Source organism: Bombina bombina, chromosome 2, assembly GCF_027579735.1.
Source record: "Bombina bombina isolate aBomBom1 chromosome 2, aBomBom1.pri, whole genome shotgun sequence".
NCBI classification, from domain to species: domain Eukaryota; kingdom Metazoa; phylum Chordata; class Amphibia; order Anura; family Bombinatoridae; genus Bombina; species Bombina bombina.
The window spans coordinates 734,143,915-734,160,939 of record NC_069500.1 but is presented as its reverse complement, the minus strand read 5'-3'; the positions used below and the strand labels follow the sequence as shown (position 1 = coordinate 734,160,939).

General features: G+C 35.9%; 1 protein-coding gene across 1 annotated transcript in view; it reads left to right on the top strand.

Moving 5' to 3' along the window:
- LOC128649477 (serine/threonine-protein kinase PLK2) overlaps positions 1-17,025 on the top strand; it is a 74,792-nt gene that overhangs the window by 24,838 nt on the left and 32,929 nt on the right. The window contains exons 7-10 of the mRNA XM_053702771.1: positions 3,996-4,194; positions 13,732-13,870; positions 14,103-14,188; positions 14,263-14,359. Of these exons, the coding sequence (XP_053558746.1) occupies positions 3,996-4,194; positions 13,732-13,870; positions 14,103-14,188; positions 14,263-14,359 (521 nt within the window). The remainder of the gene's footprint in view (positions 1-3,995; positions 4,195-13,731; positions 13,871-14,102; positions 14,189-14,262; positions 14,360-17,025) is intronic.

Here is a 17,025-nt window from a genome sequence, read left to right as displayed (position 1 = left end):
ACCTGTAAAATAAAACCTAACCTAAGTTACAATTACACCTAACACTACACTACAATTAAATGAATTACCTAAATTAAATACAATTAATTACAATTAATTACAATTAAATACAATTAAATACAATTATCTAAAGTACAAAAAAACACTAAATTACAGAAAATAATAAACAAATTACAAGATTTTTAAACTAATTACACCTAATCTAATCCCCCTAACAAACAAAAAAAGCCCCCTCAAAATAAAAAAGCCCTACCCTACACTAAATTACAAATAGCCCTTAAAAGGGCCTTTTGTGGGGCATTGCCCCAAAGTAATCAGCTCTTTTACCTGAAAAAAAATTACAATTCCCCCCTCCAACATTAAAACCCACCACCCACACAACCAACCCTACTCTAAAACCCACCCATCCCCCCTTAAAAAACTTAACACTAACCCCCTGAAGGTCACCTTACCGGGAGACGTCTTCACCCAACCGGGCCAAAGTCCTCAACGAAGCCGGGCAAAGTCTTCATCCAAGCCGGGCGAAGTGGTCCTCCAGATGGGCAGAAGTCTTCATCCAGACGGTTCCTTTAAATGACGTCATCCAAGATGGCGTCCCTTCAATTCCGATTGGCTGATAGAATTCTATCAGCCAATCGGAATTAAGGTAGAAAAAATCCTATTGGCTGATGCAATCAGCCAATAGGATTGAAGTTCAATCCTATTGGCTGATTAGGGGTTAATAATATAATGTAGGTGTCGGCGATGTCGGGGGTGGCAGATTAGGGGTTAATAAGTGTAAGATTAGGGGTGTTTAGACTCGGGGTTCATGTTAGGGTGTTAGATGTAGACATAAAAAGTATTTCCCCATAGGAATCAATGGGGCTGCGTTAGTAGCTTTATGCTGCTTTTTTGCAGGTGTTAGGTTTTATTTCAGCCATCTCTCCCCGTTGATTCCTATGGGGAAATTGTGCACAAGCACGTTTTACCAGCTCTCCGCTAACGTAAGCAGCGCTGGTATTGAGGTGAGATGTGGACCTAAATTTTGTTCTACGCTCACTTTTTTGCGGTTAACGTTGGGTTTTTTAAAAACCCGTAATACCAGCGCTGTCTGTAAGTGAGCGGTGAGCATAAACTGCTCGTTAGCGCCGCACCCCTATTAACACAAAACTCGTAATCTAGGCCATAGCTTTGTGGCATTTGTTCGAGCATGAGCAAAGTATTAATAAAATATAGCTCATTAAGGCCTAGATTGCGAGTGCTGCGCTAACTGTTGTGCACGAGCAAAAAAGGGTGCATGTCGGAAGTAGCACACATATTACAAGTTGAGCGCAATCGAATTTAACACGTGTTGGTATAGCGCAACTTAAGACCAATGGTTAACTTTTACGCTTGACTAAGACATTGCATACGTTACACACAAATAGACATATATAGAAGTGCATTGGAGACCGTTGCAGTCAAGTAGCGGCAAACATATAAAATAATATTTTTTTATGCAATATTCATATTTATTAAAGTGTTTATGTATTTACTGTAAATTTTTCACATTCCAATGTTCTTCACATAGGGGAATATGTTCTAAGTATTTTTAAATAGATATTCCTAAATCTATCTTTATATACAGTATATATATATATATATATATATATATATATATGATATATCTGACTCATGAAATAACTTTAAAAGTGTCTCAGTGCATGATACCTTGCACATCAAACATGAACTGCTTAGCAACACAGAAAAATAATAATTGCAACTATAGTACTTATGAAACATAATTATTAAATTGGTTGTATTAATGTAGCCACCAATCAGCAAGCGCTACCCAAGGTCTGAACCAAAAATGGGCCGGCTCCAAAGCTTACATTCATGCTTTTTCAAATAAAGATACAAAGAGAATGAAGAACATGTGATAATAGGAGTAAATTAGTCATTTGCTTAAAATTGCATGCTCTGTTTGAATCATTAAAGAAAACCATTTGGGCTTCATGTCCCTTTAAACTCTCATGGTTTGGATAGAGCATGCACTTTAAACAGCTTTACCGTTTTCTTCTATTATCAAATTTGCTTTGCTCCCTTGGTAGGCTTTGATTACTACTGCTATAGAGTGCTAATGACATGCACGCTCCTGAGCTCCAGAGAACCTACTTCAGTTTACTATTCAACAAAGGATACAATGCAAATGAGGACAGATGTTTAATGCTACACAATCTATCTAAATCATGAAAGTTTAAATTTGCCTTTACTGTCCATTTAACTGTTGCTCAAAATGTTATAAAAGTTTTTCCGATATATTGTATATTAAAGGGAAATGAAACCTAATTTTTTTCTTTCAAGATTCAGATTTAGAATACAATTTAAAAAAAAGTTTCCAATTGAATTTTATTTTTAAATGTGCTTTGTTTTCTTGTTATTCTTTGTAGAAGAGGTATCTAGGTAGGTAGTGTGCACGTCTGGAGCACTACATGACAGGAAATAGTGCTGCCATCTAGTGCTCTTGCTAATGTATAACATTTTTGCAAAACTGCTGCCATATAGTGCTGCAGACACGTGCACACTCCTAAGCTTACCTTCCTGCTTTTAAACAAAGAATAACAAGAAATCAAAGAAAATTTGACAATAGAAGTAAATTGGAAAGTTGTTTAAAAATGTATGTTTTATTTGAATCATGAAAGAAAAAAGTGGGTTTCATGTCTCTTTAATTTAATCGAATGTTTTTTGGATCTAGGTGATGATGGCTAACCTTGGCACCTCAGATGTTTTGTAACTACATTTCCCATGATGCTTAACTGGTCTGCAGAGTTCCTAAGCATCATGGGAAATATAGTTCTGAAACATCTAGGTTTGCCAAGGTTAGCCATCACTCTCTGTAGATTGTATTTGTTTTGTACTGGTATACGGTTTGCTTTTGAAATATATATATTTATATATACGGTATATATATATATATATACTGAATATTATTACATTGTATATTATGATAAAATGAGTTTACTGGCCCTGTTACAGAAAGAGAAGTGATATTTGCATAAGAATCCCCAAAAGTTTGGCTAATTAACAATACCTTAGCTGCCGTGAGACACGTGCCTTATCTTATTAGCTGTGAAACATATTTATCAGGACTTCAATAAAAATGAGAATCTTGATTTAAAGGGACACTGAACCCAATTTTTTTATTTTGTGATTCAGATAGAGCATACAATTTTAAGCAACTTTCTAATTTACTTCTATTATCACATTTTCTTCATTCTCTTGGTATCTTTATTTGAAATGCAAGAATGTAAGTTTAGATGCTGATTGGTGGATAAATTCATCCACCAATAAAAAAGTGGTGTTCAGAGTTCTGAAACAAAAAAAAACTTAGTTGCCTTCTTTTTCAAATAAAGATTGCAAGATAATGAAGAAAAATTGATAAAAGGAGTAAATTACAAAGTTGCTTAAAATTGCATGCTCTATCTGAATCGCAAAATAAAAAAATTGGGTTCAGTGTCCCTTTAAGGGAAAATCAATCTTTGAATAAAACAGCTGACTAGGATCAATTAAAAACAAATTGAAAAAGCAGCTTGTTTGAGGTTATCATGTGTTATCATGTGTACCTGGTAAAAACAGAGGCATTATGACACCATCTGATTTATGTTTCTTTGTCATCAACTAAATGCATGACCGCTGCTTTGCTGGAGTTGGCTAAGCGAGAGCAGCATATGTATGTGTCTGGCAATCAGCAGCCACACCCGTTACAGGAACATCACAGCTCCGGCAGCAGGAGTGTAACCACTATGGGGGAATTAAACTAATAGTTAGACACAAGCATCTGCGCAATAATAAAATGATGATTAATGTTTAAAAAATGTTTTTTTGCCATATTTCTTTATATATAACGTTAGAGAGGGTCTGTTTATTAAACAGTTTTCTTATTGCACAAGAAATATAAAGTGACATTATGAACCATAGTGTAATCATATTTCTAGTGAAATTTTTTTTATTTTTTTTTTTTTATAATTATTGTGTAGGTACACGCTGCTGACAGGATACTCCCCTTTTAGGGCCCGATCACAGAAAGAGATGTATTATTTTATCCAAGAAGGTTTTTTTCCAGTGCCTATATACATATCCATAAATGCCAGGAAACTTATCATAGCATTACTTGCAAGCTGTCCGCTTGACCGGCCATGTTTGGAGGACATTTTTGGACATGACTTCTTCACTCAGGTGCAGATCTTGTTGTATTTATTGCACGTTTGTTCTCTGGAATCCCCCTTTTCTCTCATTTTATTATGTCTAATTGTACTGATTTTCAAAGCAGAGGCGAATTAAGACTACAGCAGACCCATAGCTGTTTGATTATTATTATTATCGGTTATTTGTAGAGCGCCAACAGATTCAGCAGCGCTAAGTTTGATATTTGTTTATAAAGAAGTATATATTTCTGTTTGATTTAAAACATTTTTTTACTAAAATGGAGGCAAACTTTACATTTTTATCCTACATTAAAATGTATGTATACAATAAGCATTACATAATGCCTCCAATTTCTTTAAGAAGTTGCCTTAAGCAGGGTTCTTTAAACTTTTTTTTTTTCTCAAGACCCAGTGCCTTGATACCACATACCTTTGCAACACAACAAGATATCTGCAATTTTTGGTAAAGTGACTAAAATGTGTGCATACTTTATACCGGATTATAGTCAGATTTTAAAGTGTTGTAATAGGTAATAACACACAGACACTTTTATACAACACACACACACACACACCACCCATTCTCCTACAACACACACACACCATGCACTCTCATACAACACAAACACACACCACACACACACACACTCTCCTACAACACACGTGCACACACACACCATGCACTCTCATACAACACACACACACCATGCACTCTTATACAACACAAACACACACACCACACACTCCTACAACACATACACGCACACCACACACACTCTCCTACAACACACACACCATGCACTCTCATACAACACAAACACACACACCACACACACACTCTCCTACAACACACAACATGCACTCTCATACAACACAAACACACACACACTTTCCTACCACATACACACAAGTCACGACCCAGTAGACATGGTGTTGCAACCCACTAATGGGTCCCAACCCGTAATTTAAAGGACCTTGGCCAAGAGTACCTTTGCTTACTCACCTAGGTGCATGCTCATCATGTAAATTCAGCTTTACAAACCCTTTACATCTTATTGATACAGATTTACTACACATTGACATTACACACAATTTTTAAAGCAGCCTTATGAAATTGTTTCTCCATATATTATAGAGTTGAAAATCTGCACAGCTAAAGCATGATACCAAATAAATACCCAGCATAGAAGGTGTAGAAAACTATCTTCCTTTAATAAAAATTAAATGTATAAATATCTTTACATTTATAAAAGAAACTTGCATTTAACTAAAATTAAACTTTGACTTATGTATGGTATGTTGTGATATTATATATTGACATTGTTAAAGGGACATGCATGATTCAGATAGAGCCTGCAATTTTAAACAACTTTCTAATGTACAGTACTTCTATTATCCAATTTTCTTTGTTCTCTTAGTATCTTTTAGTAAAAAACAGGGACTTGGATATTGAAGGCAGATAAGAGCCATAGGCCCAGCAAGTCTGCCCTATATTACCTAAAAGTATAAATCTATTTAGTTTGTAGTATAGCCTTATGCTTGTCCCAGGCATTTTTAAAGCCCCCACAGTGTTTGTCATTATTACCTCTTGAGGAAGTTTATTCCATAAATCAATCATTCTTTCTGTAAATAAGTGCTTCCTCAAATTTCTCATGAATCTACTACCCTTCAACTTGAGATCATGACCCCTTTCTTTTTATGTAAAATACCCACAGCCTCAGTTTTACTAAAACCTTTAATGTACTTGAACGTTGCTATCATATCACCTCTTTCCCTTCTCTCCTCTAAGCTATACATATTTAGGTCATTGAGCCTATCCTGGTAAGTTTTATTTTTTAGACCATGTACCATTTTGGTAGCCCTCCTTTGCACAGATTCAAGTTTGTTAATATCCTTCTGAAGATATGGCCTCCAGAACTGCACACAATTCTCAAGATGAGGCCTAACTAATTATCTATAAAGTGGCATAAGAACCTTACTATTTCTGCTGCAAATACCTCTACCAATACATCCAAGCATTCTGCTAGCCTTACTCGCTGCATTACTACATTGTTTACTAAGTTTTAAATCATCTGAAATAATAATTCCCAAGTCCTGTTCCTCGTCTGTAACAGTCAGTAAAGTGTCATTGAGTCTGTAATTAACATTTAGACTTTTCTTCCCTAAATGCATAATTTTACACTTTGCTGTGTTAAAAGGACATTCAAGTGAAAATTAAACTTTTATTATTCAGATAAAGTATGCCATTTTAAACAACTTTCCAATTTACTTCCATTATCAAAATGTGCACAGTCTTTTTATATTCAAACTTTTTGAGTCACCAGCTCCTACTGAGCATGTTCAAGAATAAATGTGTATGCGTTTGTGATTGGCTGATGGCTGTCACATGATACGTGTATGCATTTGTGATTGGCTGATGGTTGTCACATGGTACAGGGGGAGTGGAAATAGACATAACTTTTAAAATTGTCAGAAAAAAATCTACTACTCATTTGAAGTTCAGACTAAGTGCATTGTCTTGTTATCTTGCATTTGTTGATTATGAAAATCTACTGTGTTGACTGGCCCTTTTAAACTCTGGATCCCAGTCATTTCTCCAATCCTCCAATTGTTGTATATCACTTCTCATTTTATCTTCCCCCCTGGAACATCCACTCTGTTACAAATGTTTGTATAATCTGCAAACAGACATTCTTTCCACTGTAGCCCTTTGCTGATATCACAGATAAATATGTTAAACAAAACAGGCCCCAGAACTGACCCCTGAGGAACACCACTAGTAACAGCCCCCTCTGTTGAATGTCCTTAAGCCAGAATTCCACCCAGTTCACAATTTTTGAATCTAGACTATGGAGATACAGTTTGTGAATTAGTTTGTTGTGTGGGACGGTGTCAAATGCCTTGCTGAAATCTAGATATGCTACATCAACTGCTTCACCCTTGCCTAATACTTTTGTTACATAATCAAATAAGTCAATTAGATTAGTATGACATGATCTCCCTGAAGTAAAACCATGCTGATTTTGGTCCTCTAAATTGTTTGTCTTTATGTAAGTCATAATTATTTCTTTTAAGAGGCTTTCCATTAATTTCCCTACTAATTGGCCTGTAGTTGCCAGATTCTTCTCTACTGCCCTTTTTATGAAGAGGTATTACATTTGCTATTCTCCAATCATCTGGAACAGATCCTGTTAATAGTGACTGATTAAACAGATCAGTTAATGGGACAGTTAGCACTGACCAAAGTTCTTTTAAAAACCTTGAATGAATATTATCAGAACCCACTGACTTTGTATGATTTGTTTCTGATAATGCTAACAAAACCTCATCCTCTGTAAAAAGATTAGTGTTAAGCTTGTTTCTATTTTTCATAGCATCCCTTAATGTAGACATTGTATCTTTACAATCTTTTGTGAAAACAGAACAGAAGTAATCATTGAGACAGTCTGCAATTTGCTTATCTCCTTCTATTCTTCAACCATCAACTGTTTCAATTTTACTATTCCTGCCTTATTTTTTATTTTTTCACTGATATATCTTAAGAATGTTTTGTCCCCATGTTTTACTGACTGTGCTGTCTTCTCTTCTGCATGAGCTTTAACCTTCCTGAACAACTGCTTAGTCTCCATATTTTCATATAATCATCTAATTAATAATTTTGTGTGTGTCTGTAATTTTTATAAGCTATTTTTTTTTATCTTTACAGCATGTGCTTTCTTTTACTTTTACAGACATGTCTAATACAGTGTACGGTTGCATCTAAAATGGCACCTTTCACAAATTCCCACTGTTCTTGAACCCCTGTAATAAGAGTTTCCCTTTTAAATAGTTTTTTAGGTATTCTCCTATTAATGAAAAATCTGCCTTCCTTTAGTGTAAAACTTTTGTTTTAGTCTGGGTGGACAGTTTCTGCACATGAATACTAAAACAAACAGATTGATGATTACTGGATCCTAAGTTCTCACCTACAGACACATCTGAAACTGTATCACTGTTTGTAAGTAATAAATCTAATATAGCTTCCTTACGAGTTGCTTCCTTAACTAATTGCTCAAGTGATTCCCCTAGCAGAGATTCAAGAATATACCTGCTTCTAGCTGATCTATATCTGGCTAGAAGCAGAATATACCTGCTTCTAGCTGATCTATATCTGGCTAGAAGCAGAATATACCTGCTTCTAGCTGATCTATATCTGGCTAGAAGCAGAATAGACCTGCTTCTAGCTGGTCTATATCTGGCTAGAAGCAGAATAGACCTGCTTCTAGCTGGTCTATATCTGGCTAGAAGCAGAATATACCTGCTTCTAGCTGGTCTATATCTGGCTAGAAGCAGAATATACCTGCTTCTAGCTGGTCTATATCTGGCTAGAAGCAGAATATACCTGCTTCTAGCTAGTCTATATCTGGCTAGAAGCAGAATATACCTGCTTCTAGCTGGTCTATATCTGGCTAGAAGCAGAATATACCTGCTTCTAGCTGATCTATATCTGGCTAGAAGCAGAATATACCTGCTTCTAGCTGATCTATATCTGACTAGAAGCAGAATATACCTGCTTCTAGCTGATCTATATCTGGCTAGAAGCAGAATAGACCTGCTTCTAGCTGGTCTATATCTGGCTAGAAGCAGAATAGACCTGCTTCTAGCTGGTCTATATCTGGCTAGAAGCAGAATATACCTGCTTCTAGCTGATCTATATCTGGCTAGAAGCAGAATATACCTGCTTCTAGCTGGTCTATATCTGGCTAGAAGCAGAATATACGGTACCTGCTTCTAGCTGATCTATATCTGGCTAGAAGCAGAATATACCTGCTTCTAGCTGATCTATATCTGGCTAGAAGCAGAATATACCTGCTTCTAGCTTGTCTATATCTGGCAAATTAAAGTCCCCTAGTACTGTAACCTTACCCTTCATGGTCATCTTGGTTATTTATTCTAATAACATATTGTCCAGTTTTTCATCCTGCAATAGAGGCCTATATACAACCCCTATTCTAAAAACATTTTTATCTCCAATTTCCAAAGTCACCCAAATACTTTCCACCTCATCATTTGTTCCTACAATTTCAGTAACCTTTATATTTTCATTTACATACAAAGCAACTCCTCCACCTTTTTTTCCTACTCTGTTCTTTTTAAATAACCTGTATCCAGGTATGACTATGTCCCAGGCATGCAAATCATTGCGCCATGATTCTGTTATAGCTACTAAATCCAAGTTGTCCCTAGTCATTTATTGAAGTAAATTCAGGTAATTTATTTCCTAAGCTGCAAGCATTTGTGTTCATGGCACAAATCATTTTTCTACTAGACTTTCTAGTATTGTTACTTGGACTAACAGTTTTGGCATGCTGTGGGTTGGCAGGTGGATATATTAATGCTACCCCCCTTTATTAGTTTAAATGATTTCTAATAAAGCACTTGAACTCCTCTCCCAGATACTCTGTTCCTTTAAGATCCAAATGCAAGCCATCTCTCCTAAATAACCTAGTATCTTGTCAAACAGAGCTATAATGGCCAATAAAATAAAATCCTCGTTCCCTGCACCACCTATCTAACCAAGAATTAAATGTTGTTATCCGCTCCATGTTTCCTGCTTCCTGGCCATACGCAGGTAAAATAGCAGAAAATGATAGTTGATGCCACATTCTCTAAATGATGGCCTAGGTCACAAAACTCTTTCTGAACAGCAGCAACATGATTACTAGCAAGATCATTTGTTCCTAAATGAACAATCACATCTAACTCACTTCCCTTTCCTGCTGCCTTAACAATTCTCAAAATACAATTCTTATCCCTGTGAGCAGTAGCTCCTGGAAGACATCTAACCTCCCTTACTTTACTTTCACCTAAATTCACATTCCTCAATATAGAGTCACCCACTTACAGACTTAAAGGGATATTGTACACTAGATTATTTTTTTGCATAAATGTTTTGTAGATTATCCATTTATACAGCCCATCTGAGAGTGTTTTTGTAAAAATGTATAGTTTCCCTTATTTTGTAATAACATTGTGCTGATTTTCCGACTAACCAAGCCCCAAAGGTTTAGAGGTATACTGTTGTCTACAGATTCCTGTGGCTCCTATTTGTATAATCTGTCTTTTCAAATGCAGGGGAGGGAGGGGTGATTGTCTGCTGTTCCTGTTTTCCCAGCCCCTTTCCCTGGGTGTCCCGGCCTAACCTTATAAACAGTGCTAAACTGGGAGCATTTAAGTACGTTTTTAAAAGGTTTTATCCTGGATTTTTAGATCAGTATATCCACATATTCTTCTTCTTTATAGAAGTGTCTATTACATGCAGATATATGAAAATTGGTGTATACTGTCTTTTTAAGCTCAAAGGTATGCACATGTTTGGAGCACTATATGGCAGCAGTTTTACAAGAATATTATCCATTTGCAAGAGCACTAGATTGCAGCACTATTTCTTTCCATGTAGTGCTCCAGATACCTACCTAGGTATCTCTTCAACACAGAATATCATGGGAATGAAGCGAATTTGATAATAGAAGTACTGTAAATTGGAAACTTTCATTCTTAAAATGGTAAGTTCTGTCTGAATCACAAAAGAACATTTTGGGGTTTCATATCCCTTTAAGTTAATCACTCTCTTGTCCTCTCTTTCCTGTTTTGGTTTTATCAAATGTAGGTATAAGCATGACATATCAATAGATTAAATGGTTGTAACATAATATTTAAAACAATTGTGTTAGTAATATACGTGACTGCTTTTATAGGGTCATAAACATGCAATAGGAACATTATGTAATACGATATTGTTGTGATATTCTTTTTGTATTGTTTCTTTTCTATAGAGCAGCAATGCACTTCTGTTCCTGATGTGAACACAGGGCGGTGATTTGCAGTTATGCATACAGTTGTGCTCATAAGTTTACATACCCTGGCAGAATTATGATTTCTTGGCCATTTTACAGAGAATATGAATGATAACACAAAAAATTTTTCTTTCACTCATGGTTAGTGTTTGACTGAAGCCATTTATTACCAATCAACTGTGTTTACTCTTTTTAAATCATAATGAAAACAGAAACTACCAAATGACCCTGATCAAAAGTTTACATACCCTGCTGATTTTGGCCTGATAACATGCACACAAGCTGCCACAAAGGGGTTTGAATGGCTATTAAAGGTAACCATCCTCACCTGTGATCTGTTTTCTTGTATTTAGTGTGTGTATAAAAGGTCAATGCGTTTCTGGATTCCTGACAGACCCTTGTATCTTTCATAAAGTGCTGCACTAACGATTCTGGAGTCATGGGGAAAGCAAAATAATTGTAAAAGGATCTGCGGGAAAATGCAGTTGAACTGTATAAAACAGGAAAGGGATATAAAAAGATATCCAAGGACTTGAGAATGCAAATCAGCAGTGTCCAAACTCTAATAAAGAAGTGAAAAATGAGGGGTTCTGTTAAAACCAAACCACGATCAGGTAGACCAACAAAAATTTCAGCCACAACTGCCAGGAAAATTGTTCGGGATGCAAAGACAAACCCACTAATAACTTTAGGTGAAATACAGGAAATGTGGTGTGGCTGTTTCAAGATGCACAATAAGGAGGCACTTGAAGAAAGATGGGCTGCATGGTCGAGTCGCCAGAAGAAAGCAATTACTACGCAAATGCCACAAAGTATCCCGCTTACAATACGCCAAACAGCACAGAGACAAGCCTCAAACCTTCTGGCACATAAAGTCATAAAACCAAAATTTAGATTTTTGGCCCCAACCATAAACACTACATTTGGAGAGGAGTCAACAAGGCCTATGATGAAAGGTACACCATTCCTACTGTGAAACACGGAGGTGGATCGCTGATGTTTTGGGGATGTGTGGGCTACAAAGGCACAGGAAATTTGGTCAGAATTAATGGCAAGATGAATGCAGTATGTTATCAAACAGAACGCCTCATTTTCCACTTCTTGATTAGAGTATGAACACTGCTGATTTGCATTCTCAATTCCTTGGATATCTTTTTATATCCCTTTCCTGTTTTATACAGTTCAACTACCTTTTTCCCACAGATCCTTTGACAATTCTTTTTCTTTCCCCATGACTTGGAATCCAGAAACGTCAGTGCAGCACTGGATGAAAGATGCAAGGGTCTGTCAGGAGTCCAGAAACTCATTGACCTATACACACACACTATTTACAAGCAAACAGATCACAGGTGAGGATGGTTACCTTTAATAGCCATTCAAACCCCTTTGTGTCAACTTGTGTGCATGTTATCAGGCCAAAATCACCAGGTATGTAAACTTTTGATCAGGGTCATTTGGGTAGTTTCTGTTGTCATTATGATTTAAGTAAACATAGTTGATTGTTAATAAATGGCTTTAGCCAAACACTAACCATGAGTGAAAGAAAAGTATTTGTGTTATCATTCATATTCTCTGAAAAATGGCCAAGAAATCATTAATTCTGCCAGGGTATGTAAACTTATGGGCACAACTGTATGTGCTGTCTGTGAATGGCTCAACATCCCATGTTCAGCTCAGGATTACTAGTGCAGTGCTGCTCCATAGCTAACTTAACTATGTATTTATCCTTTTGCAGGAATAAACATACAGGTAAAGACAAACATAGGTGCATAAAGAAAATGCTCTAACACATTAGCATGTCACATTAACACTTTCTGTGATGAGATTTTTATTTTTTAGTGACATTTTTTCTGCAGGTCATTTTGAAATGAAATTTTAAATTAGGCAGTTACACTAAAGTATCAGCTCAATTGCAATGTGATAATTAACTGGATAATAAAGCAATTGTTAAAGTTTTATAATATATTGCAGTTGAGAATTGCATTGCAAATTAGCTGCAGAGAAAAGGCATTTTGTTAAGTGTTTAAAATGTCTGTTGAATAAATGTGTTCCTTTTCTAACATCACATAATTATAAGTTAAAATGGTAGTCATAAAAATGTGCTCACAAGAACGTCTTACATTCAGGAGTCACAGTTTTTCTGACCGGAAAGGCTAGGGGGCGGGGTTGAAAAAATCCCTTATAGCCATGCTGCTTCTTGCAGTGCTGATCTTTATGTGACTGTTCTTTTCAAACAGCTCTTCGATCTAGCTGCACTGTGTTAAAGAAAACTTACACAGTGCAGCCAGAGCATAGCGCTGTTTGAAGAGAAGAGCCTGATGTGGAGCACCACAGCAAAGCTAAAGCGCTAACCGTTCCTGCATGTGTCCCCTTCTTTCTGCAGACATGCTGCATTTTCTGTGATTACATCTTAGATTACAGCATGTTCTGCCTTGGGGAATAACAGTATGTTAACATGCTTTAACAAACTGTTTGTTTAGTGTGTTATATGTAAAAAAAAAATGGATGCCATATTAAATCCAGATGCAAACGCTTTACCTTTATATTGTAAAGGTTATAAACAAAACTTTATACAGATTAAGTAATGTCCGAGATAAATGGCAATTTTTTGCAATTAGATAACTAGCAAAATAATTTCATACCTGTGTTTAAATATGCACACTTCATTTTATTTATTAAAATGTGACAGTCAGTACTCATGTAAGATCACAAGGATTATTAACTGTTTTTAGGGATTCACACCAGAGACACTGTCTTCAGCCACTTGCCGCACTGCTCCGACCTTCACATTTTCCAACCACCTCACCAGATTCTTCAGAAAAGCAGCTAAGGTGCTATATACTGGAGTATTTCAGAAGCCTTTCTGCTCAGGTATAGAACTCCTGCTCCGCTCTGTGAGAATGATCATTGGTTAAAATTACAGTGGGGTACCATATTGGCAATGTATTTAAAAGAATGCTTTCCAGGCACTAGAAATATTTTATTTATTTTTTTCCAAGAAAAGTTTTTTAAAACTCAATCTTTTAAACATATTATCAAATAAATACAAATGTATTGAAAATGTAGTAATACACATTAACCATAAGGTTATTTATTATTTCAGATTGTTCTTGGACTGGGGAGCATAGAAATTCAATCATTGTATCCCCAGAGAGTCCGGAGTCCCAGAATGCAGATATTCTCTGTAGGGTAGGTATATGAGATAACGGGAATGCTGCAAGGGTTTAGTTATGTAGTTATTTTCTCACAGCTTTTTTTCTCAGGCAGCAGAAACAAACCAACCAGCTAAGTCTTATGTTGATTCGTTGAAAATTCTCATGGAAGGAAAAATGAACAACAGGAGCAGGTCTGCTACCCAGAGTGAGCGTCACTTTTATAAATGTGATAACATTGATAACAAACGGCTAGATTACGAGTTGTGCATTAAGGTAAAAAAACAGCGTTAAGAGGTCCTAACGCTGCTTTTTTACACCCACTGGTATTACGAGTCTTGAAGGTTTAGGGGCACCGCACACTTCTTTGGCCTTAACGCAAAACGACTTACGCAAACTTTGTAAAGTCTTTTTCTATGGGACTTCCATAGCGCTGGTATTACGAGTCTGTCCTGGGAGGCCAAAAAGTGAGCGGTACACCCTCTACCTCCAAGAGTCCTAACGCATTTAAAAGTCAGTAGTTATGAGTTTTATGCTATAACGCCGTAACATAAAACTTATAACTAAAGTGCTAAAAAGTACACTAACACCCATAAACTACCTATTAACCCCTAAACCTAGGCCCTCCTGCATTGCAAACACTATAATAACATTTTTAACCACTAATCTGCCACTCCAGACACCACCGCCACCTACATTATATTTATTAACCCCTAATCTGCCGCCCCACCTACCTACATTTATTAACCCCTAATCTGCCGCCCCAACGTCGCCACCACTATAATAAACATATTAACCCCTAAACCGCCGCACTCCCGCCTTGCAAACATTAGTTAAATATTATTAACCCCTAATCTGCCGTCCCTAACATCACCGCCACCTACCTACATTTATTAACCCTAATCTGCCACCCCCAACTTCGCCGCCACTATACTAAATGTATTAACCCCTAAACTTAAGTCTAACCCTAACACCCCCTAATTGAAATATAATTAAAATAAATCTAAATAAAATTTCTATAATTAACTACATTATTCCTATTTAAAACTAAATACCTATAAAATAAATCCTAAGCTAGCTACAATATTACTAATAGTTACATTGTAGCTAGCTTAGGGTTTATTTTTATTTTACAGGCAAGTTTGTATTTATTTTAACTAGGTACAATAGTTATTAAATAGTTATTAACTATTTAATAACTACCTAACTAAAATAAATACAAAAGTACCTGTAAAATAAAATCTAACTATAATTAAAGGGACAGTCTAGTATAAATTAAACTTTCATTATTCAGATAGGACTTTTCATTTTAATCAACTTTCCAATTTACTTTTATAATCAAATTTGCTTTTTTTCTCTTGATATTCTTAGTTTAAACTAAACATAGGTAGACTCATATGCTAATTTTTAAGCCTTTAAGGGCTGCCTCTTGCCACATGCTTTTTAAATCTCTTTTCAACACAAAGAGACAGAAAGTACACGTGGGCCATATAGATAACACTGTGTTCAGGCACAGAGGGTTATTTAAGATCTAGCACAAAACAATGCTAAAGTTAAGACAATAGAAAATAACAAGTCACAGTCATGTGATCAGGGGGCTGGAAGAAGGTTCCTAGATAAAAGGTAATCACAGAGGTAAAAAGTATATTAATATAACTGTGTTGGTTTTGCAAAACTGGGGAATGGGTAATAAAGGGATTATCTATCTTTTAAAACAATAACAGTTCTATGGTAGACTGTCCCTTTAAATAAATTTACTAAATTAAATACAATTAAATAAATTAAATTAAATTAGCTAAAGTACAAAAAAAACAAAACACTAAATTACAGAAAATAATAAACAAATTACAGATATTTAAACTAATTACACCTAATCTAATAGTGCTATCAAAATAAAAAAAGCCCCCCCAAAATAAAAAAAAACCCTAGCCTAAACTAAACTACCAATAGCCCTTAAAAGAGCCTTTTGCGGGGCATTGCCCCAAATTAATCAGCTCTTTTACATGTAAAAAAAAATACGAACAACCCCCCAAAAGTAAAACCCACCAACCACACAAACAACGCCCTAAATAAAATACTAACTAAAAAAACCTAAGCTCCCCATTGCCCTGAAAAGGGAATTTGGATGGTCATTGCCCTTAAAAGGGCAGTTAACTCTTTTGCAGGCCCAAAGTCCCTAACCTAAAAATAAAACCCACCCAATACACCCTTAAAAAAAACTAACACTAACCCCCTGAAGATCGACTTACAGTTCTGAATATCCGACATCCATCCTCAAGGAAGCTACAGAAGTCTTCATCCAACCGGGCCGAAGTCCTCAACGAAGCCGGGAGAAGTCTTCATCCAAGCCGGGCAAAGTGGTCCTCCAGACGGGCAGAAGTCTTCATCCTGATGGCATCTTCTCTCTTCATCCATCGGGTCCATCTTAGATAGTATTTTATTTGGGGGGTTGTTTGTGTGGGTGGTGGGTTTTACTGTTGGGGGGGTTGTTTGTATTTTTTTTACAGGTAAAAGAGCTGATTACTTTGGGGCAATGCCCCACAAAAGGCCCTTTTAAGGGCTATTGATAGTTTAGTTTAGGCTAGGGTTTTTTTTTTTTATTTTGATAGGGCTATTAGATTAGGTGTAATTAGTTTAAATATCTGTAATTTGTTTATTATTTTCTGTAATTTAGTGTTTGTTTACTTTAATTTAGTGTTTGTGTACTTTAGCTAATTTAATTTAATTTAGGTAATTGTATTTAATTTAGTTAATTTATTTAATTATAGTGTAGTGTTAGGTGTTATTGTAACTTAGGTTAGGTTTTATTTTACAGGTACTTTTGTATTTATTTTAGCTAGGTAGTTATTAAATAGTTAATAACTATTTAATAAC